At 39.3% G+C, this 26,626-nt stretch overlaps 1 protein-coding gene across 1 annotated transcript; it reads left to right on the top strand.

Moving 5' to 3' along the window:
- The first annotated feature begins 6,903 nt into the window (after positions 1-6,903).
- PGM2 (phosphoglucomutase 2) lies at positions 6,904-26,454 on the top strand. The gene is made up of 14 exons (XM_052780274.1): positions 6,904-7,033; positions 11,193-11,360; positions 12,228-12,334; positions 12,689-12,773; positions 14,043-14,126; positions 15,547-15,740; positions 16,873-17,062; positions 17,776-17,873; positions 20,369-20,549; positions 20,662-20,755; positions 21,633-21,762; positions 24,317-24,506; positions 25,154-25,287; positions 26,061-26,454. Exons 1-14 carry the CDS (start codon positions 6,962-6,964, stop codon positions 26,161-26,163), a joined length of 1,830 nt encoding a protein of 609 aa, XP_052636234.1. The 5' UTR covers positions 6,904-6,961; the 3' UTR covers positions 26,164-26,454.
- Positions 26,455-26,626: the final 172 nt, after the last annotated feature.

Genomic DNA, 26,626 nt, shown 5'->3' with positions numbered 1-26,626 from the left:
CCTGCCTGCCTGCCAGAGGTCAGGAGTTTATGCCAAACAGTGGAAATTAGAAAAGACTTTCAGTTGTGAACAAGAGGCTTACAATAAACAATGGAGAAAAAATTTCCAAGAGGAAATGTAAAATAACCTGACACATCCTTGGGTTAGCTGGTAGACGACAGAAGTAGAGAACAATTACTAAAATTCAAGCCAGAAATACAATATCCACTACATCCTTCCTTCTCTTCCCCTACTTCCCCCTCCCCTCTCATCAGGTTACAAGAAGAGTGCTTTATTTAAGACAACATCCTTTTCTGCAGGTTATATGTGCTTTTTGAAATGTGCAATGTGCACCACAGTTTGCCAGTCAATCTGTGCTACAGAATCAAAGCTTTCTTCTCTCGTGCCTCCCACTGGTATTTCAAGCTAGTGATGAAAGTGGAAACTAATAAAATACCCTGAAATTTTCAGACTGCACAAAGTAGTGGAACTAAGATATGTATGCACTTCAAGCTCTGAGAACCTACAGCTAACTTGTTGGCAGTAAAATCCTATAATCCTTAATCCTTTGCCATATTTCTGTAGGTACCACAAATATCAATTGCTATGTCCCAGTTGGCAGTAAATAGAGAAAGGTTATGCACTAAAAGCACACAAAAAAATGGGGGAACTGAGTAGAAGAGTTTAAATGTAGTATCTGCATATATAACAGGAAAATATCACTGACTGTGATATTCACTTTCTGTTAGCATTTCACAATTTTTCTGTACAGCTGTATCACAGTAATGCAGAAGTCAGCAATGAAAAATTCAGGTTCCTTGCCAGAACATACAACATCTCACCTATCACAGAATGGTTGAGGTTGGAGGAGACCTCTGGAGGTCATTTGGTCCAACCCCCCTGCTCAAGCAGGGCCACCGAAAGCCGGTTGCCCAGGACCATGTCCAGACAGGTTTTGCATATGTCCAAGGATGGAGACTCCACAACCTCCCTGACCAACTTGTAGCAGTGCTCAGTCACCCTCACAGCAAAAAGGTATTTCCTAATGTTCGCCTGGATCCTCCTGTGTTTCGGTTTGTGCCTCTTTCCTCTGGTTCTGTCACTGGGCACCACTGAAAAGAGCCTGGCTCCGTCCTCTTTGCATCCTCCCTTCAGGTATTTATACACATTGATAAAATCCCCCTGTACAACCTGTAGTTGTAGATAACTGGATTTTTAAAAAATCCTTATTAACAGTTAACTGGCAATCTCTCATGTTGTTTCAGCATGTGTGAAATAGTATGCTATACCAAAAGTTTCCCTAGGAAATGTCTTTTTAGGATGCCTATGAAATTTCTAAGATAACATAGTTAAGGCCAAGTAGTCTATGACTTAAACAGCTTCAGAGCCTCGTTAGCTCTTTGGCGGATCTCATTACCTTACACCAGCTTCCTTAATAAATGCGCCTTTTATTGTGTCACACAGCAAACTCATCTATTACCTGAAGAACACAAGTAATATTTAATTACTTGGGCTAACAATTGGTGCTAAACTTCTGTCATGCATTGAAAATGCAAGACATCACCGGCACTTCTAACTTGCTGTTGCTATCTGTATTTCAGGTGTTAACTGAAGCACTGAATCTGACAAATTGGTATGTGGGCACTGACAAAAAGGAAGAAAATACATCTACATCGAACCATTAACTGCTTGTCTCATCTCTTATGTTTGCAGTGCCCTTATTTCTATGGCGGGCTGGCTGCATGTGACAGCAAGTGCAAAGCCTTGCTCACACCTTGTTAAGCACCCATGGTGTGGTTTAACCCCAGCCAGCAACTAAGCACCACGCAGCCACTCACTCACTCCCCTCCCCACCCAGTGGGATGGGGGAGAAAATTGGGAAAAGAAGTAAAACTCGTGGGTTGAGATAAGAACGGTTTAATAGAACAGAAAAGAAGAAACTAATAATGATAATGATAACACTAATAAAATGACAGCAGTAATAATAAAAGGATTGGAATGTACAAATGATGCGCAGTGCAGTTGCTCACCACTCGCCGACCGATGCCCAGTTAGTTCCCGAGCAGCGATCCGCCCCCAGGCCAACTCCCTCCAGTTTATATACTGGGCATGACATCACATGGTACGGAATATTCCTTTGGCCAGTTTGGGTCAGCTGCCCTGGCTGTGTCCTGTGCCAACTTCTTGTGCCCCTCCAGCCTTCTCGCTGGTTGGGCTTGAGAAGCTGAAAAATCCTTGACTTTAGACTAAACACTACTTAGCAACAACTGAAAACATCAGTGTGTTATCAACATTCTTCTGCATACTGAACTCAAAACATAGCACTGTACCAGCTACTAGGAAGAGAATTAACTATCCCAGCTGAAACCAGGACAACGCACCAGAAGAAGACAAAGTAACTATCTGCCAGTATCCAATACTTGTTTCTCTTTTCTTCCTTTTATTTTTTTCCCTATATTTTCTTCCTTGGATTTCCTTCCAGTGATGACACTCTTCAGTGTGAAAGCTGGGACAAAGGACTACGTTACAAAGTGCAACAAATAGCCTGCCTTGCAGCTTACAGCCAAATGACAACCAAAAAAATGTGTAACAGATATATTAGATAAACCTCTTTCATCAGCCAGAAAAGTAGCATCAAATATATAATTTATCAAAATGCCATGTTTGTTGACAATTACAGAAATCACATACTGTTTTGACTTGGGAATGATCTTCTTTGTCAACTTAGACTGAGTTGAAATTTAAACTTCTTTAAATTTCTTTCAGGATTTCTCTTCTGTTATAGCTATATTGCTCTTAGAGAGCAATCTGTAGTAGTAACATCTGCTGCACCAGCAGAAGACCTGTGGGCTTAGAAGTTCTCCAAAAGGTTGCAAACTGATTCCTAGTCTTCTAACTGACAAATAAGACTGTCTCTACAGTCTACTTTGCTAAAAGAGAAAACACTATACCCAACACAGTAGTCACTCGTGAAATACAATTTGAACAGCATGACATGGTCCAAAGATACCCTGTGTTGTGGCTGACTTGCAGCCATGAGTGATTTTTGGAGCTTTACAGTCATTTTGTTGTTGGGTTTTTTTTTTATCTCAGAGAGCAGGTGTGTTCATGGACTGCCATGCTTTGAGAAGAAATGATATGTTATTTAACCACCACACACAGAGACTGGTTCTCTCAAAGTTGGACCAAGCCCATAAACCCCCCCCCCCAACATAAAATCCAAAACTTGCCAGAAACATTGATGAGCACTATTGTGATCATTTTACTCATTTTTCTTCCTATCTACAAGTTAAATAAAGCAGTTTACTGCTGTGGAGTTACGGCTAAAGAAATAACACAGTTAACAAGGAAATGCCATTTAGTTCATACGTGGTGTGAAAAGCCTGTGTGGCTGCAACCATACTGAGCATGAGTTACAACATTCATTATCCATCTGAAGCTTTTCGGTTCAGTAAGTGTAGGTGAAGAGGGATGTTTTAAATACCCCACAAAGTACCCCACTCTGAAATTTTAGCTTTAATTTGAATTTAGTAATGGTTCCACATGTTTTGAAGAAGATTCAAGTAAAATTAGCTACAGTATTTGAAATTCCCAGAAAAAAAGTATAAAGTCAGCAAATTTATTTGTTTTATTGTTAGGGGGTTTAATTTTATTTTTTCTTTTGGTAACTTCAGTTGGTTTTGCTAACAACTGGAGAAAAGAAAGGAAAATGACTCCATCCTTTATGACTCAGATCTATCTGGTTTTTGATCTGTGGTCAAACAAATATAACTTTTCTCCAATCCAGTATCTAGGGCTTCTCGTGAAATACTGTTGGTTTTCTAATTCTTTCTTGGAAATTCACTTTCTGAAAGTGCCACTAGGAAGGATCTAATTGTTAGATTATCTGATACTTTGAAATCATTTACACTGTATTGTTTGCATGAAAATGACATTAAGCACAGGAGCAACTGCAGGCAGCAGTTGCCTGTTCTTCCTTTTTCAGCCTCTTTTAGTCCCATTAGCTCATGAAGTTTTAGGGACTGTGGCACTTTGCAAGTTGCGTGGTTCTGGCCACTCTGTTCAGAGCAGTCCCAGAAGGTATTAGGCGAGGACTTTCAAACAGGTTTTCAGTGACATGGCTGAGCCTACGCTGTGATGGATCCTGATGACCGCTTTCCGCCATCTTGAAGAAAATCTGTTTGATTTGTAGTCAACCTGAGGCACTCAGGAGAAAGAGGAGATGGTCCATGGACCTGTGTCTGTCTGCCACCACTCCTTCAGTTGAGTCAGTGGTGTTAACTTTGTCAGGGTGCTTTGCAAAGTCAACATCTTAGTGGCTATGTCGTTCTTCACTTGCGCAAATGCTGGTTTTTTTCTGTTGTTATTTCTCTCCTGCCTTTGAGAAGCATGGCAGAATTTCAGTAACATTTCCACACGGGCAGCGCCTTCCTTGTTTGCCTCACCCTTCAAACAAAGGACAAAAGGGATGCTCAGACTGTTCCCATTGAAACGCTGTTGGAAAGTGCCTGGATAGCTATATCCCTCACGGGAGTTCAGATTCAGGACTTGGCAACGCTGGCAAGTTACTCTGCTGGCTCCAGGGTGTCTGCTCCTCCTCCCGTACATCACCTTCACAGTGACCTCGCATCGCTCAGCAGCCTCAGTACACCTGCGATACATACGCTGCATATACATACCATACCCAGGGATTTTCCCCCTACCTTGGCCTGTACTGCAGAGTCGAGCCGGGAAATCCCAATCACTCTTTATAGCGCTCTCTGCAGTTATGTGGCACCCGGTCTAGCTCAGCTTCAGACAGAGGCTGACAAAACGGAGGGAAAAGCTCCTGAACAGCGAGCGCCTTGTCCCCGAAGCTTCAGGGCAATCAGACCGAGCTGATGCCAGATATCTTGTTACGCAAGAAAGAGAGTTCAGTGTTCTCTGGACTATACTTCTGCCCAAAAAGTTGGAAGAAATCAAACTGGCCAAAGGGGCTTACACTGGCATCTTCAGGGGATTCCAGCCAAAACCCAAGCTAAGTTATAGGAACTGTTTAGACAGAGCAACAGCTTGGCAACTCAGGCTTCTCTCAAAGACACTATGCTATAAGCTATAATTATTCAATCAATGCACTATTAACTGTTCTTTAATTCTGGCAGGAGGAACACAATCAATTTTCCTGAGTGAAATTCAGTTACCTCTTTTTTTTTTTTTGTTGTTGTTTTTCAAATTGGTTTTTGCAGCTGAGGGCAGATCTGTGTCCAGCCAGAGAGATGCAGAGGCCAGGGGAGCTTCTGCTGAAGGATCAATACCAAAGCGCTAGAGGAGAGAAGGCAGATGATTCCAAAAGCAGCCAAACAACATATTTTTTGTCTGGTTTTCTTACTCTTTGCTTCCCCTGATCTCTCACCTCACCGTTTTTCCAGAAGGGTATCTCAACAGTTACTTTTACTGATCAGTAGTGGAGAAGGATATTCATTAACATCTTTGTAAGTCATGTGTAGCATTTCTCTTGTTCACATGCATTCTGGTAACATGCTAATGAACTTTGAAAGGTTTCCAAATATCTGTACAAGTCATTATTTCTATGAAAATTTACCCAGTTAGTACTCATTATTCATGCCATACATGCCATTAATATGTGGTTTAGTGTATAAATGATAGCACGTAGAAATAATACGTTTCAGCTGATAACAGTGAGCAGCTCCAACTTGAAAGGGTGTAATTTATAGAAAATTTATTCACAAATAAACAAAAAGCATTCGTCAACATGAATAACATATTCACAATACTGAACAAGCTCTTTTGAGGAATGGGATTTTCAGCCCCCCATAGTGGGAATGGAGCTAGCCAACTTCTCACAGCACTGAATAGGATTCATCCGAGTAATCTCTCTGAAGGGGCTGCGATGTGAGGCCAGGCTGCTGCGTGCTCGCTCAGAATTAGCAGAAATAGAGCACTGTGACTGTGACTTCCATAAAGAACTTCCTGTGGTTGACGGGTTGGCACAAAAAAGAGAATAGAAGTCCTATTAAGTTCTGAAGTTTGAGACTAAACGCTAAAAAATACCAGTTATAGGTCAATTTATTGAAATACCTCCCCCTTGCATGCCGCTTGGCTTATGCAGAATTCCAGCTTGTTCTGGAGTGTACAGGACACAGCAACAGAGGAGGAAAGCTGGAAACTGAGTCTCTCCGGGCTGTTTCCAGCTTGGCCTCCAGGTGAATGTAATTTGTTCATTTTTTTTTATGGGAAGGATTGGCTACACTGTTGTTAGGATGTCAAAAACCAGACAGGGCTAAAATCTTTTCTCGGGTCCTTTGTTTTGTCCTTTCCATACTATCACACGGTGGACAGTAAAGAGTAAATAAAGATAGCACCACATAGGCACCTAATGCTTAAAGTTTAAGTAGGTGACTCCATGTCTGTATTTTGCTTATAATCTTTATCCCAAATTAGGGTTCTTCCGAGATCATCCCTCATTTATACTGACTTCAAAAAGAAATCTAAGTAGCCTTAGTCCAATGCCCATGAAAAGTTGCACTGTTTTTCAAACAGCCTCAGTTTTCTCCTGTCCGTCACGCTGAGAAGGAGGCGGCAGCTCGGCAAGCGCAGACAAGCTGTGCCATTTATCGCATTTCTGCCGTCAGTACCTGGAAGCGCGCTCCTCCCCCGCTCCGCGCTGCCCGGGGCTGTCGGGGCGCGGCACCCCGCCGCCTCCTGTGTCCTCCCGTTTGCCCCGGGGGGGGGGGGGAGGGAGGCGGGGACCACGACACGACACGACACGACACGACACCCGCCGGGACGCCCGGCACCCTCAGGGCGCCGGCGGGCGCTGCCCAAGCCCCCGGGCCGGCCCCGTCCCTGACCCTGGCCCCGACCAGGCCGGCGGGCGGGGCGGAGGTGGGGCGGCCCGGCCCGGCCCGGCCCCGGCGGGCGGAGCGGAGCGGAGCGGGCGAGCTCCGGAAGAGGTAAGGAGCGGGGCGGTGGCGGCAGCAGCATGGCAGCGCGGACCTCCGCCGGGGACGGCGCGGTCCGCCGCGCGGCCGAGCAGTGGTTGCTCTGGGACAAGGTGAGGGGCGGCGGCGGCGGCGGCCAGCGGGGGCCCTGCGGGGGCCTCCCTGCCCCGCGGGGAGGGCGGGTGCCGGGGCGGAAGGGGCCTTCCCGTCACGCAGGGACTGACTTGGTGGGGGAGGCGGTGGGGGCGCCGGCTGGTTAATGAAATAATTCCCCAGTCTTCAATATTGTCGGGTTTCGTGGGTTTTCTCCCTTTTTGTGCTGTTGCTTAGGAGCACCTCAGTATGCGTTATTTCCCTTCCTGTTAAGGTGCGTAAACATCTTAAGGCTTATCCCTGTGTCTTCAGTTTTGGTCCCGGTTTGGTAGAATCTTATGTGCGTTCCTACATTCCACATGCCTGAAGAAATGCCTTGCCGTAGTGGTGTCGCTTATGTTGCTGCTTGCTGCTGCAGTTCCCACCGAGATGCAGGCCCATGTTCCGTATATGTGGATTGCATTTGTTTTTGTCCCTATACATGAAATTTGTTCGTTTGGCTGTATTGGAACACACTGGCCATTGTGGCCACTTTAATGACTGCCCTGGGCTCAGCATCATACAATGCTCTCTGCGTTTTGTGCAAGCTACGTATTTGTTTGGTAAGGGGTCTTCTGCTCTACCAAATCCCTTTGGTAAGGGATTATCAATGAAAACATAGAATAATTCTTCTTCTAGTATTCTTTCCAGGTTCTAAAGGGCATCATCAGAAGTACCTCAAATTTGTTGTGATTCTTCATTAAAGATCATTTGACTGGTTAACTGATCAGTTAGCCAGCTCTGTTTTTTTTAATGATAATGCAGTACCAAACCAGCCCTTCTTTCAGAAATGCTAGTGTATCACATCAAATGACAATAAGCTTTTGTGTCTTTTTTTTTTTTTATTATTCCAGTTTAATTGATTTTGAGAAAACAGTCTGGTTTTAAAGGGCCTCTTACTTCCATAACTTCCTTGACTAATGTTAGTTATATTCCTATCTTCTGTGTAATAATTTAATTTTTAACTGGTTATTCCAATTATGTTGTGAAACCCTCTGCAAATCTAATGCAGCATCCCTTACAGGATCTTTACTTTTGAAAGGTTAGCTCTTTGTTAACAATTGCATCTTTGACTCAGTAATAATTGACTGGTGTGCAATACCCATTGCTGATTGCTCAAAAACGATGAGGTATTTTCATTTCTCAGGGAGCTCTTACGTGTTTGTATTGAGTAACAGAAGAATCCGATGTAACCCTTGTCCATTTACTCTGATATTAAAAAAAAAAAAAAGTTCCTTTTTGATGTGTAGAGATAGGTTAATATTTAATGATGATAAGCTGCACGTTTCTTACAAATAACGGTTTGCAAGAGCAAGCCCTTATGGCTGAAGACGGTCCCGCTGACTTAACAGGAAGTTTCTACCTAGATGACAGTTACTGAGCTTGTTACCAGGCTGTTTTTGTCACTGTATTCATTACAGTAGTATCATATTTTTCATTCTTTCTATTATCGATCATAAAATTATAGATAGAAGGTAGCTTCTGTTTTTGTTAAAAATAAAACCTGCTTAGTCAGTAGCTGTCCTTCTACTCTAAAACCTTGTGGGGACTCCTGCACTGATGAGACCTCTTTGGGGCCTTCCTGCTGTGTAGATTGAAGTAACTCAAGTGTTACCAGGTGATATTTAAGCAAATTGCACTACTGGATATTAACTCTGTATTAAATCATCTGCCACTGTATTCACAGAAATCAGTATTCTCATACTCACATCCAGTTTTATTTGAGAGTAGAAGAAGTGTTGCCTGAGAGAACCAAGCAGCAGCGCTTCGTCCTTCAGATACAATTGGATCCTTCTTCAGTAGAGATGCTGTGAAGATTTGGTTTTGCCCTTTTCTTCTGCTTCAAAAAAGTTTAGTTTTTTTCCTTAGCTGTATACAGTGGCATCATAACATTCCTAAAATTGAAACAAAATGAGAACAGTTGTCTGCACAGTAAAAAAAAGAAGGGCAGATTCTTAGGAGAATATAGCCATAAACAATTACAACAGTAATTCTGGAAAAATTCTTCTGCTATATTGAACACACTTGGGCCTGGCTTTTACCATTACTTGGGTGGGAGCAGCGGGGGGGACAGGGGGGAACAACCTAAACAACTAAATTCATGCAATAAAGTTTTCTCTACCAAATGATGTGGACTGAAACTCCGAGACTCAGGCAGCCACCTGGATAAGTACGATCATTTAACCAGACGTGAAAAACTGGAGGATCCCTGTAGTTTCACGGTAGATACCAAACCCAGGAAATTCCTCTAACAACAATAACAAACAAAAATCTCCTTGGTTGTGAGAGCTACAGGATGTTCCTAGTGTCCAGCTGCCCATTTGTACTGGCATTACAGCTTCTAGTCTATACAAATGTGTGCAGCATCTACCTAAAGCGATGCCCATTTCAGTGGTAAGAGACAACTCCCGTGCACAACACTCATGCAGGAGCGGAAAAAAAGGTGACTAGGCAGTGTACAAAGCCTCATGCAAAAGTGTCATTCAGGCTTTACCTTCGGGACAGAGGCCTGATATTTCAGCAAAAGGTTCAGGTCAACTTTTAAACAGCCTAAACTCAGAATATGTATGCTGACCTATATTATTCTGTAATCACATAGAATTATATTTATTACAGAATATAATTACTCTATAATAATACAGAGTTACGTTGAGCCTCCTACAAGGAAGTGTCAGTTACAACATTCTTGGTCTGGTAAATTGGTAATTCTTAAACTGGAAGTCAGTAATTTTAGGGTACCTAATTGCTTATTGCACCCAGGAAACCTGATTTTTTTTTTTCTTTCTTATTTAGCTTATTCTGCATTATATAGTTTGCTCATTAGCACCAAAGGCTCTTTTGCTTTTTGAGTATTTATTTAAACTATAGCATTTGTCCTGCAGCAGCAGGTGCACAGGTCAATGATTAGGGCATCCAGACCCTAGTCTCAGCATGGTGTGCAGAATGCTTACACCTTTGTATGCAAGCTCACTCACATGCATGTTCTGCAGCATTTTCCAGAGCTGCTGAAAATAGATTTTTTTTTTTTTTTTGCCTAGGATGCTGTAAGCATACCTAGGTCATGCAAGAAATAGTAAAGTCTGTGACTTTTATGAGGTCATTTGGTTGACTAGAAATCAAAGCTTGTGTCCATTTGGAAATTATAATCTTTGTACTCCAGTGTAAAGTGTGTGTAATCGTGCGGTGAGTAACCTGTGGAGTATGCCGCCTTTCCACATAACCCTGTTGCCTAGTGGCTGGAGTGTGCCATCTGTCCTGTTGGCTCATCAGTTTTCAAGAAATCAAATACTAAACTTAACAAATCCCATGTTACTAAGATTGAGATGTTGGGGCATATAGGACTTTACTAATTCCTAAGTTTGGAAACAAAGCGAGTTGATAACAATAAAGAGTTGATACAAGCAATATACCAAGAAAAGCAGTGAGACTTAGAAACTCCTCACTGCTCGCAGGCAGTCTGATGTGGCCTTTCCATCGCCACTCTGCACAGTCATTTTATTTAAGAATTCAGCTGTAGTTGCTAAGCTTTCATCCTGAGGGTTGTGCTTATTTTTACAGGCATTACCTGCAAATATATTGCAAATTGTCATCTTTATCTTCTGACCAGTCTGCTTAGTATTGCTGCTGCCTCTGGTGTTAGCCAGTCTTGGGACAAGGTTATGATTTTTTTTTTTTTTCTTAAACTACTTATAGCGCTATGGAAGTAACAAATATTTCTTAATCATCAGCTTAACTTATTTATATGTTTAGAGTAGTTCTTGTGTTGTGATGACAAAGATTCTCTGAACTGTAAAGGTGGTTATTTTGTTTCTTTTTGTTTTTAAAACCAGAAAATATTAAAATAGACATCTTGGAAATCTTCTCATTCCCCAAAATGTGATACATACACTGCTGTCAAGGCAGCATGTTCACTTAAGGAGGTAAATCTAAACTAAGTAATACTTCAGATTGTACTGACTTACAGTTAGGAAGATGTAGCAGGAGTTCTGGTGTTTGTGGTGTGTGATGTTTTGATGCTGAAATAACCCAGTACAGCAAGTGGGAAAGGAAGTCAGTCTTGTTAAGAAGCTTAAGGGTATTAAAAACAAACAAACCAACAAACAAAACCTTTTCTAGAATATCTGAATTTTGTATTTACAGAATCCCAAAACTTCTGCAGTAGTGAAGCAACTGGTTGCTGATGGAAATGCTGGAGAACTGCAGAAATACTTTGGCTCGCGGATGGAGTTTGGCACAGCAGGGCTCAGAGCTGCCATGGGAGCAGGGATTTCCCACATGAATGACTTGACTATTATCCAGACAACCCAGGTACTGTGTTCAGCACTTTATCTCACTTAACTGGTTGAATATATGAACAGAAGAGCCTCATTTATGACAAGCAAACGGGTATTCTATGGAAGTATAAGTTTTTTACTATTCCTCCAGTTTTCAGAAGTAATTTAAATTATAATTATTAGCTGAGGGCTGATCTCTGAAAACAGAGAGAACTATTAAGCCATTAAAATAAGTTATTTTCCATATTTGATTTGCAATTGAATTTATACACAGCTACAGTTAAGCTCAAGTGGATCAGTTAGTCCTGATGTAACAATTACAAAAAACCTGAAAGGTAGCCAGCATTTGGTTAAGCTTTGTGTATGTTGGACATAAATTTACATAAATGCAGTGAAGCTATATATACGTATATAGGTCCTAAAGTAGATCTCCTTGGGGAGGGCTTAAAAAAACCCCAAACCTTAAATTACTACAGCCTGGAGTGGTGGTGTATCGTGTCCTAAACAGGTGTCATTATTAAGGGTGACATTCAGTTAAACAGAGATTTCAGTTAAAAAACTGAAATATTGGCCAGTTGTTCTCTTCCTCATCTGAGACCTGACACAGCTAAATAATTTCTCAAAATCTGCAATTCAGACTAATTGTGTTAACTGTTTCTTTCTGGAGTTGGTTCTGATTTTTGGAAAAGTACTTAAATGCTGTCCAGCATCACTATATTGATTTGAAGGTTTCTGATATTCCTTGGTGTTGGTCCTAGACAAACTGAACCCCAATCCAGTTCAGTGAGATGTTATGTGCACTCACCTTTCTACGATGTCAACATCTTAGCAATCACCTTAATGCAATTATAAATTAAATATCAAGATTGGGTGAATGAGGTGGATTTGTTGTTGTCTTCAGGGATTTTGCAGATACCTTGAGAAGAATTTCAGTGACCTGAAAAAGAGAGGAGTTGTGATTGGTTTTGATGCTCGTGCCCATCTTTCCAGCGGAGGTAGTAGCAAAAGGTACTTTTTAGGTTTTAAGTATTTTTTAGACATCTTGTGTGATCCATTATGGTTTTATATCTGCTTCAACAGTATTTTCTCTTTCTGTAGGGTGAATTAAGATGAGGGATTTATAGTAATTTTATATTCTGTTAATGCCAGAGCAGTTCTTAGAGTTGTGCTTTGTCTGTTGGGAATAGTGAGGGAACACATTTAAATTGGGTCTGTATAATAATTTGGGGTTTATTTATGTGGGTTTTTGTTTGTTTTTGTTTTTTTTTTAACTGGAGGGGTGTTGGGGGGAAAGCTGTGAATTCTAGGAAACTAATTGGTGAGAAAATGAATGTTTCTTAGGCGTGTTTTCTTCCTTTTTAGGTTTGCAAGACTTGCTGCTAATACCTTCATCAGTCAAGGAGTTCCCGTTTATCTATTCTCTGATATAACACCAACTCCTTTTGTGGTAGGTTTCTTTATTACATCTTTTTATGTACACACAAATTTTGTCAGATATCTTGCATTACTTACATTAAGGAAAAATAGACAAACCACTTTTAACTTTTTAAGCTCTACCTGCAGTTAGTCTTATGCTTATTTAGCTATATTTAGTTTAGAACATCCACAGCAAGAGAAGGAAGAAGCTTAGTGGAATATCAGTGACAGTGGGATGTGTTTCTATTCATTCCTGCTTTCGGGCAGATTTCTTGTAGAAGACATCTTACTGTTTCTAAATTGCTGTGGAGTCTGAAGTCTGAAACATACACACCCATTTAGTTTTCTGATTTTTGGTTGATTGGTTGGTTGGTTGGTTGGTTTTTAAAAATTTTTTTTCTTTCTGGGGTATTGAATCCAAAGTAGCATTCTTAAACAGGTTGTTGGAGTGCAGCGATGTTATACCGGGAGAGTTGTTGAATGGCTCCGCATTTTCACCATCGGATCACTAGGTGTCAGCCCTCTAGAGCAATAACGAAAACCCCTACCTTTGCACTAAAAGCAATAGTTTCTCCCCATACCACTTGCTCCAGTGAGTGCTGCAAACAGAACATAGTGGGATGAAGACTTTGTATGTAGCATTCTTGTACTGATACAATTTTTGGTAGATTTAGGGTCAAATTCTTCATAGTGCAGCTTAAGCAGTGTTGCAAGAACTGCTGTTGATTGCATTCACTTTTAAGTAAAGAGCCAGGAGTAAACTCAAACTGGACCTGTGGTCACAAACAGTGCTTTATTTTTAATTCACTCCATCTGTTTTGGACTAAGTTATAAGAGCTCTCTCCAAAACAATTCTCTTCTGAACCACGATGGAATAGTTGCTCCACAGGCTGCTCTCAAAAGATAGTAAGGATGAGACTGCACCAGTTGTGCAGACTTCTGTCATTGCCCCAACAGACTTTGCACCCTTAAAGACCTCAGGTATCTCAAGTCATTCTACAGTAGGCAACGCACACATTCAGTTTCCTTCTATAAAAACACTACTCTAGAGACCCACAGAGCATCTGAAACAGGAAGAATATATAAATGGGAAAACGCACAAGAAAGCGCCAGGGCTAAAGTGCCATGTGGGATCTAGTGGAGCAAGTACTACTTAGCCTCTGCTTTAGAGAGTCAGTCTGTTGGAATCACATCCTGGCTTTCTTTTCATTCAGCAGCATGGAAGTATTGCATATGCATGAGAATAAATAATATATAATATTTTGCACATTCCACTTCAGATAACTTTCTGTTGTTACAGCCATACACAGTAACTCACCTGAAGCTTTGTGCTGGAATTATGGTTACGGCTTCCCATAATCCAAAACAAGATAATGGTTACAAGGTATTCCTATACGATCTATTTTCTGGCTTTTTTCAGACATTTTTTTCCATGTAGAGGCACTAATACTATTGCATACAGTTCTTACTGTGGTATAGACCAAATTAATTGATAGTTTGATCTCTTCGAGATGTATGGATTTAAAGCTAGTAGCATGTTATATTTAAAATCTTAGCTCTAAAAAGCAGGAAGATAAGTAATATCATTGCATACTTTGGAACACTTTAAAATATTAACTGACCTCTTTTCAAAAGCATTAATCATTTCTCCAATTCATGATTTAAAAAGATCTCTTCAGTTTTACAAATCCAGAGAATTAAAAATATGTGAAACCTAATGAGTTGCTTGTACAAAATGTTTTGAATAAATTCTGTTAATTTCTTTTAGTTTGTTTTTCTTTTGCTAAGTGACAGTTATCGGTGTGACTTTTTTCTATGACAGAAATCTGCTTTCCACTGAAAAAAAAAAATGGCTGAGCTGCCAGTCTGCCAATCATCGCATAGCTGGACTAGTCATATACAGACTGTTTCCAAAATACACAAATGAAAGTTGGGAGATCTTTTTTGTAGTCTTAATAGAAAAGGCGTTAGCAGGGGTGATTTCTTGCTGTTTCTCCCTCCAGAACTTCATGTCTGTTTAAAATTGTGGGTTTTAATATTTCATGTATTGATCTTGATAGCTTGTTTGGATGTTTTATCAATTACTTTTTTTAATCAACTTTGTTTTTTCTTAATGTTTTGTTACTTAGGCTACATAAGTACATGGCCCAGATGCTGTTCGTTATTTTTCCTTAAACTTGTGGTCTGTAAACCACCAGTAGAAGGTAGTGTGCAAACAACTGTCAAAAAGTAAGACATAATAAGTACACCTCTTCCTGGACGTGTAAACAGTCAACAAAAAGAAGACTACAAGTAAAGAACATCTTGAAGCTTAGTTGAATTTGTGCTTGCTGTTGTGGCAACACTGCTGCTGTAGGCAGCTGCAGAGTTTTTGTGCCTTTCTCCTTTTTTTTTTTGTGGTAAACGTGTTTCACTTTTGCACGCTTTTTTTGTCTTAAGAATTCTTCTATATATAATCATTATACCTAAAAATCTGGCAAAAAGTATATGAAATAGCATGGGCAAGTTATCTATCCCAAGATTGGCAGACAGGCTGATACTTGAATCTTCTCAATAAATGAGCTGGGTCTTTTTTTTGTGTTTCATTATGGATTTTGATATCTTCTGATAAAAAATAAACAGCTTTTTTTATAGAACAAAAATGGGATGTGAGAGGAAACACTTGAGAATATGAACGGGAATACTTAAGCGTAATTTACTGTAATACTTTACCGAATGTAGTGCAGCTTAGCCAACAAAAAAATAACAAAGCCATCCTACAATATTAATGACCAAATACTGACTTACCCTTATTTATTATTTAGGTTTACTGGGAAAATGGTGCTCAGATCATTTCTCCTCATGACAAAGGAATTTCTCAGGCTATTGAGGAGAACCAAGAGCCATGGCCTCAGGCTTGGGATGACAAACTGATTGACAGCAGCCTGCTACTTCATGATCCATATGCCACGGTCAATAAGGATTATTTCAAAGACATACAGAAACAGTGCTTTCACAGGTAACCGGTGTTAACCGTGTTAAGAATACAGGAATTTCCATCTAGTATGTCAGCAGGGCAGTTTAAATTGATGGAAGTCAGAGTGGCTGTGATCCTGCCATGATCCAGTTCTGTCTGTGCCCCCTTGTCATCTTTTGTGGTAGCACTGGCAGCTGTGTGGTGATGTAGTAAGCCAGTTCATAAAGCTGGTCTGGCAGAAGTCTAACCCAGCAAAGTGAGCAACTAGTTTCTGAGTATATCATCTCCCTGTATTCGCATGACCACGCATCAACCAAATGCCACAGCTGGGGGTGAGCTGACACTGATGGTCCAACAGCCTTAAAATGGGCTTCTAAGAGAGAAGTTGAACCAGGCTGTTAAGCCAGTTCTGGAAGAAGGAGGTCTTCCTCTGCCATTCTAGCCTTGTATGTGCTCCTGGTCGCCTCGGGTGCCTTGCACGAACCTATTCCTGTCACTTGCCCAGTAAAAGATTTACTCAACAAAATCAAGTGGATGTTTCTCTTTGTGATTAACAAGTAGAATCGGTTTGTGGACTAGATGACCTGTTAGATCTGCTTATTTACATAAAAAATTTAACCACTAGTAACCATGTTCTTACTCTTGCTAAAAACTAAGTCAGAATTACTAGGAAGTTGGGGCTATGTGAGAAATTATGCTGCTTTTTCAGAATAGGAGTTAAATGTCTCCCTAGGAGTTTGCATGCCTTTAGGTATGTTCTATACTTTCAATAATGTACCTCATAAAAATGAGTGTGCTCAAATGAAGCATGCTGCTGTCGGTTCACTGTGTTCACAGTCTTTGGAGGTGGTTTAAATGCCGGAGTTGGGGATGAAGAGTCTTACTAGTCAGTTGTATTTGCTTTCCACTCACCTCCTTTGGGGTGCATAGAGTGTACTATCTTTCTTATTCCAGTGATTTGCACATACCAGGACATTAGATGTCAAGAGTGACTCATTGCTGAAAAATGAGGCTAAGCCAATTTTCAAGCCATTACCTTTAAAGTCTGACCTCCTTTAATTTATAATCTGAACAGTGATATAGAATACTGAGTCATATCTGTTTCCAAATGTAGTCAATTTTGTGCAGAATATTCTTCCATATCCAAGTTTACTGTTAATCTGTTTTATTTCAGGAATATAAACAAGGAAACAAACCTGAAATTTGTTCATACTTCTGTGCATGGCGTAGGACATAAATTTGTGCAGTTGGCCTTCAAGGCATTTGACCTTAGCCCTCCTTTTGCCGTTCCGGAGCAGAAGGATCCTGATCCAGAATTTCCCACAGTGAAGTATCCAAATCCTGAAGAAGGCAAAGGTGTTCTGGTAAATAGATTTTTATTTTTTTTCTTTAAAGTTGCAATGTCTTTCAAACAGTGTTTCCTTTCTGCCAGTAGTCATGACTATAAATATTGGTTGAAGGTCTATTTTGTTTCTGTTTTCATAGCATTACATTTAGCGAAGAGTTAGCTGGTATCCTTTCATTGAAATTTATAACTCTTTTTGAATCAGTCAGGTAATAATTAGCTATAACTTTAAACTACTTTGTTCTGTGCTCTGACAGAATGGGCAGCATGTGCACATAGAACAAAGTGATACAGTTCCTTCTAAAAAGTAAAATAAAATAATAATTTAAAAATCTTCACAGTTGGCTTTGGAAAGTTTCTACAATTTACATCTGAAATACAAGGACTAAACTGTTCTGATATGACACCGGGAGGGGGCTGGGGAAGTCCTGACAGGTGGTTAGAATTTCTGCTACAAGTATTTCTGCTGCACTTTGTTATTGAAGGATCCTGTTGAATCTAAGTAGCATTTGACTCGGGCTGCAGAAGTGGAATGATGTAGGTGAAGTTAAATATCCTGACTGTGCTCTCTACTGCTGCCAGGCTTGAAGTTTATTTTTTGTAGAGACACATCATGATTTTGGGTGTTTGAGATTTAAATAAATTGGTAAAATTATTTAAAACCTATAAAGAAAGTGAAAATATTATTCAGGAGTATTAACACTCATCTGGTCTTGCTTACCACTTTTCCAGACATTGTCTTTTGCTTTGGCTGAAAAAGATGGGGCAAAAATAATTTTAGCAAATGATCCTGATGCTGATCGACTTGCAGTGGCAGAGAAACAAGAGAGGTATGGTAATAAAGAAATGCAAACCATTTACATTTTTTTACTTAAAGGCTAGGCTCATTTGGGGGATTCTTGCTACCTGTGTTGCAGAGGAAGATAGAATAGTCACAGTAGTCATTTTTGGACTGAAAACACACAGAAATGTGAGAGGATTATATGAAGCAGAACACAGTGGGGGCAGTAAATGAAGTAATAATTAATATTAGACACTGTATAGAAGCCTGAATAAATACTTGACACTTGCTGTACTTGAGGCATGCACAGCAGCATGTGAATTGTTATGATTGTGCTATACGTTTTTAAAGGTAGGTTTTCAGTTAGAAAATTTTCACAGAAGACTGATAAACATTCTTCCTTACTATGTTTGTTAAATAGTAACTTGAATATTCAGGAGAACCTTTATAGTTCCCTGATAATCTCAGGAATAGGGAACATCCCTGTTCTTTAGTATGAGTTCCTTCTTTCTCAAATACTGTTAGACCAGACATGTTACTAATCATTAGATGATTTGGGCCTCTCTTGCTCAGTTCCCCACTTCTATGCATAATATTATGTACCTGCATTTCACCTTAAGCTTTGTGAGTGTCTGGTACTTCTCAGGATATTAATTTGTACTCTCTCCTTTAAGGACCAGCTATACATGCATTATTTATCTATGTATATCCTGTCAAAGAACGGGATCACAAAAGGTAAACTTGCTCAAAGAGGGGCTTCTCATAAATTTTTCATATGTATGGAATATGTAACCTGTAGTTCTGACCCAATATTGCCATCCCCTTATTTCATGTCCCCTGGTATCCTGTACTTCTACAATTGTTTGCATTTCTGTATCGTGGCTATATTTGATGAAAGAAAATAAGCTGAAGTACTGCACTTGGTATCATATCTCCAAATAGTGGTGTTTCTCTTTTATCTACCCTGATAAAGCAGAAACTAATCTGAGCAGTTAGAAACCATAAATCTTTAATAATAGTAAACTTCAAGGTTTTCAGCTCAGAGAGGAGCAGAACAAAAATCTGCTGCTGGGCCAGGAGCAGAAATAGTGTAAATGAATTCCCTGTGCATGAGAGCCAGAAGAGGGATATAAAATCATGGCAACAGTCTTTGGTACCCAAGGGATGAGATGGCGGCACCTGCCAGATGTCCTCAGTGATTGTGGATGACGCAAATATTTGAACCTGTATCAGTTACGCAAATTCCAAAACCCCAGTAAAAGGAGACAGTGCAAATATCCATTTTGCTCACCAGATAATCTCTTTGGGTCTTGTAGCAGCTTCAAAGGCAGCAGTGTTTTCTTTGGGGTTTTGGGGCTTTTTTTAACACATTAGCCTCACAACAGGAACTAAGGACGGTTCTCTGCATTTAGAAGAAGAATGGGCTAATTGGCACTCTCTGGGGTATCTTGGGCAGTGTTAGCTGGAATATCCTTATTTTAATGTTTTTGGCCTGTGCCAGCCTCAGTTGGCAATTCAGCATTGAGGAAAAACCGTTAAAAGCTTCAGTTTGTGCTAGTTATGATGCATTAAAATAAGAATGCAAAATCACTCATGTTTTTTTTCTAAAAACTTATAGCTATCAGAGACTTGAAGAGGGGGTGTTAACTTACTGTATTTACCACCACTGAGAGCATGGTGCTCTCATTCTCCTACCTCTTTGCTAATTGTTTAGCCAGTCTTAGTTGTCTCCTAACTTTCAGTCCTGTGTCCTCCTCTCAGACTTCTGCTGTAGCTGTTCATACACTAATTGGATATTAATATAGGCTTCTACAGTATCTGTACTTCTTCTTTGACAGAAACTCCTGCTAGAGCACACTCTCTCAGCGCTCTTACACTAAGTTGTCGCTGTGCATTGCTTTGTGCCTGTTGGCATCAATAAATGCAGGAGACTGAGTCTGCTTCTCTTTCACAACAGGTACTGTTTCTGTAGGTCTTGATTTTTTGTCAGTTTGGCAGTGTCTTTGTCCCTTTTTGTGACTTGGAATTTTGGGGCAATTTTGACATCTTTCCCTTTTTCTTTCAATTTTTCTTGTTCTAGCAACATGTCAATGTTAATCTTTTTTACCTGTTTGAGATTTTTTCCAATCTTCCTTAATGACCAATTGGTGTATTTGTGGTTAAATAAAAGGTATTTGTCACTGAGTCAACTAAAAATACTGATCACTTGAGAATTGTATTTTCGTGTCCCTGTGCTTGTCTTAATCATTGAGTTTGTAATTTGTCTGCTGAATATTTTTGTTTTACTTAAAATATGTTGGAAATATCCCTGTTTCATCTTTGGATAAACTCAAAAGCTGGTACGTATGACGGAGGAGGAAGGTAACCGCTTCAGAATTCTTTGGGGGAGGAATTTTGTTTGTTTGTTCTTAATGAACACTTGATATCTTGTTACTGTTACTTGGAACTCAGATGCAGTGTATGGAAGAAATAGTAGATTCCCCCCCCCCCCCATTATCCTTTAAATTCATTTTTTTTCTTTTTCTTTTCCCCCCCCCCCCCCAGTGGTGAATGGAAAGTGTTTTCTGGAAATGAGCTGGGAGCTCTTTTAGGCTGGTGGATCTTCACTTGCTGGAAAAATCACAATAGGGATACTTGTGCCATTAAAGATGTCTACATGTTATCCAGTACTGTTTCTTCCAAAATCCTGAGAGCAATTGCACTAAAGGAAGGTTTTCACTTTGAGGTAAGCTGTAACTTGTTATTCCATGTTCTTTTATTTGCTTACCTACACAGTGTCATATCTTTGTAACACATTGCTTTCATTTTTAATGCCTTTTTTCTCCTCACTGCTGTAGGAAACACTGACAGGTTTCAAGTGGATGGGCAACCGTGCCAAACAGCTCATGGACCAGGGAAAAGCTGTTCTTTTTGCATTTGAGGAGGCTATAGGTAAGAAACAGAATATTATGTTCTAATATCCTGTAAAATAGTAAAAGTAGGACTATTGAAAAAAATGGCAATGAAAAGGTGCCCTCAACACAATGGATGTATTTCCAGTGAGTAATTGATATCATCCATGTGGATGATTGATATTACTAGTTTTAATCCTTTGTATCTCTGCTTAGCACAGAGTATGATGATGCGAGCTAGGTGTATATATCTTCAGTAGCATGGCTTATGTAGTCTTGGACTGCAAATTCTGTGTGAGCTATTTAAAAAAAAAAAGAAAACAAAACCAAACACATTTTTCAGACTTCAAGTTGAGTATGTTTAGCTGGCAGTTTTACGCTAAGTTTAAATGTGAATAAAATAAAAACTCCCCCAAATTATACTTTTAAACTGGAAAGCCATGAATAAAAGCTATGAATTTGTGAGAAGGAAATTGTAAAGCTATAATGCTATTTCTTGAGTATCTCATACATGAAAACCAGAGAAAATGTGACTAATTTAACGAATAATTATCAGTGTTACCATATGCTGCCATGTAAGGGTAATAGCATTTGAGACAAAGTGCTGTACTTGCATTGTTCCTGCAGTGTGGCGTTTCTCTTTCATGAGAGCTCCAAAAGTACTCAGGAACATCTGGCACTGATACAATACAAATTTGTCTCTATCTTGAAATTCCATTAAATACCTTGCTTATCTAAATTAACAATGATTAGAAGATAAAGTTTTTCCACTTTTGGTTTAACTCTAAAATGTCTGTACTATGGTAACATGCATTTCTCCTTTAAAAGTTGTTGGTTTGATTAACTTCCCCCTCCCCCCCATTTTATCTTATTTCCTCATAAAAATCTATCAAATATATACAACTTTCTTTGTTTAGGGTATATGTGCTGTCCTGCTGTTCTGGACAAAGATGGTGTCAGTGCTGCTGTTATAACTGCGGAGATGGCTAGCTATTTGGCAACCAGGAATTTGTCTTTGTCTCAGCAGCTGAAAGCTGTCTATGATGAGTGAGTTCGATTATAGTGGTTTGATTTTCAGATTTTCTCCATTCCACATACTGGGGTTAATAGGGAGTCGATAGCAACCTATAGCATATGAAGAAATAAAAATTGGGTTATTGTCATCTTCTAGAAAGCACTCCTGCGTCATGGGCATGAATATATTTATGACTTCATTTTGTGTTGTTTTGAGGTATTTTAAAAAGAATAATATTACCTTACTAATTCCCTATTAGTTAATCAGATTTTTAAGGTTGTTTTTTTTTGCTTGTCTGAAAAGTTTCTCCCTTTTGGAAAGTTCTGCTCTTCAGTCCTTTTATAGAAGATTGGCCTGGTTTTTGGCCAGCAGTATTGCTGTGCTGTAGAGATCATAGTGCCTCTTGCTGCTTAAATGTGCTAGACATACAAAAATGTTGATAGCAGAGTGGGTCTAAGTAGCTCTGGCATATTTAGGCTACTCATAGAAGCCAGCTTGCTTCTGTCCCACTTGCAGGGCTACTCGTGATTAAATTAATTCTAGTTGGCTCTAAAGTTATGCTTTTTATTATATTATTCCATCTTTTTTTGATGGATAGTATATGTTGGTTGTTCTTGTGGTTCCTGAATACTGAGGTTTGAGCTGATTATGCAGAAGTGCTGTGACCGTTTGGCCGTAACTATTGGCTATATACAGCTGGGTATCCCTCTGAGAGCTTTTAATATGAGGCACTACTTTTCTTTTGTTCTTATTTAATGTGTTCAAAGACCTACAGAAATCAATAGCAAAGATGGCTATTGGATTTCAGGGGGCAGGGAGTGTTTTTTGTGGGGGTTTTGGGTTGTTTGTTTTAAAGGAGGGAGCAGCACAGGCTGGCAGATACTCTCCACCTCTTCATGTCTCTAGACAACAAAGGAGTGGTGGAACCTGCAAAGAGGCTCATGGAAAACTCCAGCCTTGGTGCTGCTTGTTTTCCAGTCCTCAGATCTCTCATTTGCATGCAGCACTATCCATGGGTGTTTCATCCACAGTTTAAGAAGGAATCAAGTGGCAAAGACTTGCTAACACACTGCATAAATAAATAGTGGAATTTATCAGCTATTGTATGTGGCAGAAGTAAACAGTAATCTAAATGCATGGAAGAGGAATTCATGCCTAGAGCTGCAAATACAGCATCTGATGTGAGAATTCCCTTAATTACTAGTAGCTGGAAGTGTATATTCAAAGAATTATCCTTCTCTGACTTGTGCTTTTTTTTTTTTTTTTAATACTCATTCAGTAAACACCTGCTTTAGGTTGCTGTCAGAAACAGAATATTTAACTGAGTGGAACTTAAATGTGCTACAGTGCTACTGTGTACATAGCCACTCAAGAGGACTCTGAAAGAGCTTATTTAGCATAAAAGCAGTCTGTAGATGCACCTCAAAGTAAGATGTCACTGCACATAGTCACTGTTTGTGGAAAAGCTACAGATACAGGGAAGGATACAAATCTGCCTTATTACATTGGTCCTTGATAACTAGAACTGGAGGTGGGGTGTTCTTATTTTGTTTTGGGGGGTCGTTCTGTGCGTGTGTGGCTTTTGTTTGCAGTTTGTTTGCAGAGCTGCAGTTTTCTATTCCTTACTACTTCATTCTTCATCAGATTTGACTTGTGAGTTGCTGTTGAAGCAGAAGAAACTCTACTCTGTATTTTCGAGGTATAGAAGGGGGATCTGTTCTCAAAGAAGTAAATGCAGAACAGGAGAAGGACACAGTCCTAGCAGGCTCATCACTTCTTTCAAATATAGGATAGGTTTTGTAAATTCTCTCGCAGGATTCTCAAGACTGATTTAACAACTATTGACCTTCAAGGTGTCCATTTTGGTATAAACATGACCCTATTTAAGGACCTTTCAGGTTTCTAGCCTGACCATCCTAGTACTAACGAAAGATTCTGCCCTTCAGATTTTCCCTGGCATCAGGAATACTCATCAAGTGTTGATCTTTAGTAAGAGCTCACTTAAACAACCAGTCCAGGCTTGTATGCTTTTCAACAACATGCTGTTTTGAAAAGTCAGTGTTAGCAGGTCATTTGTCTTTGATGCAGATTCTGCATCATCTTACCTGGCAGCAAACAGATAAGCTAAAGAGACGATGTTCAGAAGAGTTTGGTTTAGTAGAAACACTTAAAGGAGAGCAGCTTCTGAAGTGTGATTAAAAAAAACCAGTCTGGAATTTGTTTTACTCAGAAAAGGTCAGCTGGAATCCAGTCAAGGAAGCTATTTAGATGTAGTCTGTTCCCTTCCTGTGGTGGTTAGATCTCTTCAAGGCAATAACATCTTTTTTTCTCCTGGTTTAGCCGTAAACATTCTCATTTTTAATCACTAAAAGGAAAAGGTGTCTGCACAGAAGTTTCTTTAAAGTATGTAAAACAGGACAATTAAGCTGTTGAGGCCTTTTTAAAATTGTAAGGGGGTGAACTGGTGCTACAGTTAGGTGACCATGAGTATAGATTCTTGCTTTAGAGAAGGTTTTATAATGTGTATGGTGCACACCTCTAAGAACATCATTGCTTCTTCAATTCATTAATATTGTGTCTTCACAGATATGGCTTCCATATTACCAAAGCTTCATATTTCATCTGCCATGATCCTAAAGTTATTCAACAACTTTTTGACAACCTTAGAAATTTTGATGGAAAAAATACATACCCAAAATCTTGCGGTAGATTTAAAGTTTCTGGAATAAGGGATCTAACCACTGGGTATGACAGCAGCCAGCCAGATCAAAAGGCTGTAAGTATATTTTTAAAACTATGTATAAATCATGTAAGTATGTATATACACATATATAAAAAATTCTATGGAGAAACACTCTAAACATTATGTTACATCCTGAGTCTTAAAATAAGTTAAATTGGGGATGATTGTTTTGCCTTGGTGGGAGGAAATGAAGGTTGGGGGAGGGTTGGGGTTTTTTGTTTGGTTTTGTGTTGTTTTTTCTCTCCAAGATGACAGTCTGTAAAGGGAGGTAGGAGGATCTTGCTGTCTTGCTACAGCAATCTTGCATTATTTTCTTGTAAGTGTAAGTTAAACTGTCTGCTGAGATGTGGCTTTGGGTTCTTTAGTTTTCCACAGTCTGTGTTTCTTTTCCTCCTGGGAAATGCCATCACAGAGCAATTTCTGTTTGCAGTAAAAACTTTGACTAGACTTGAAATGAGTTACCTAGTAGCAATGTAGTGCTACCAGATTCTAGGTTGAGGGTAAAGCTGTCATTTGCCTGTTGTGGTCTTAAGACCACAATGATGAAGAAAACAGAGCAAAGCTTAATTTTAGCTGATCCTTTAGTTATGTTATGTGACATCAAGTCATGGGTTTTGCCTTGAATTCATTATATATAGTCACTTTCCAAGCTTCTAAAAAATTATTCTTACTATTTCTAGATACTTCCCACTAGTAAAAGTAGCCAAATGATAACGTTCACTTTTGCTAATGGAGGAGTGGCCACAATGAGAACCAGTGGGACGGAACCAAAGATCAAATACTATTCTGAACTTTGTGCACCTCCTGGAAACAGGTATTGTCACTTACAGCAGCAAGTGTAATAGGGGCTGTGTGGCTTTTTGGTATTGTTTTGGCAGGGAAGGGGCTCTCCATGATCAAATAATATTACTGCAGTCATTATTTTAGCAAATGTATTTGCATAAAGCTTCGATTCTGCAAAATTTATTGACGCATTCTTGTCACTGAAATTCCTTTGAACTTGGTTTCACATTCAGTAAAAACAGTATCAAGAAAAACATTCTGCCTTAAATGAAAGTAGATATATTCACTCTCTTTTTTACATACATAGTTGCTTTAAACTTATATAACTATATATAAAGTGTTCTAATATAATTTAAACACTTTTATGTTTAGTAATTATACCCTTGACTGATTAGCCTTGGAAATCATATAGTCTTAAAGATAAGCAATTATTAACTTATATAATGAAAATAATGCTTTCTTACAGATGAAAATTAATCTGAAAATACTATTACAAGTATAAAAGTTACATTTCTAATCACATATATTTAGTAATAGAAGATCTTCTGAACTCAAACTGGCTGTTTTATTTTAGATTATATTGTGGGTTTATGTTTCTCCATAGTCTTAAGTACCTTTGTGCACATCAGTTGGAAGTGAACATCAGTGTATTACCATAAGAAATCAAGTGTATATACCTTTAGCATTAATATAAAATGTTTGTCTAAAACAATGCAACAGACTTAAAGATTCCTCAGACTGAAAACGTGCTTTTTAGCTTCTCCACTGTGACACTGTTTTCTGTATTTGTGTGGATTTTCTCAGTGATGTTGAGCAGCTGAAGAAGGAACTAGATGAATTGGTCAACGCTCTTGAAAAACACTTCTTTCAACCAGAAAAAAATAATCTTCAACGAAAGACTGAGTAAAATTGCAAAATTACTACCTTAATTGGTTTTTGCAGCATTAGAAGTGCATTATTTAAGAAGTGAGGATTTTTAGGACCAAACATCTGAGAACTCAGACTAAACAGCCTTCTGCTTTTATTAAGAGTCACTCTGGGTACTCTTGGATCTAGTATCTTATTTTGGAAGTACCTTTACCCTTAAAGGACCAAAAAACCCCAATCAGTTGAACTAAAAGCTTTATGAACGAAAAGTTGACTGCAAATGTATTTCAATCAAAACTTGTTTTAATTAAATATTACAAATAATATCCTGGCCTGTTTTGTGGGGACTTTTGCTTCTTTTGCGTATGCGTAATCTGGTAATACTATGCAACTTCATCGAGGTTTAGATTTGCAAAGCAAGTTCTTCTGTTAACAAGAAGTAGTAAAAGCCTGTGGTGAGACTTTGACAAACTTGGGGCAAATGCTTCAGAAATAGTGATCGT

Source organism: Harpia harpyja, chromosome 2 (genome assembly GCF_026419915.1).
Source record: "Harpia harpyja isolate bHarHar1 chromosome 2, bHarHar1 primary haplotype, whole genome shotgun sequence".
Classification (NCBI taxonomy): Eukaryota; Metazoa; Chordata; class Aves; order Accipitriformes; family Accipitridae; genus Harpia; species Harpia harpyja.
Note: the sequence above shows the minus strand (reverse complement) of the source record. Positions and strands in the feature narration are given on the sequence as shown.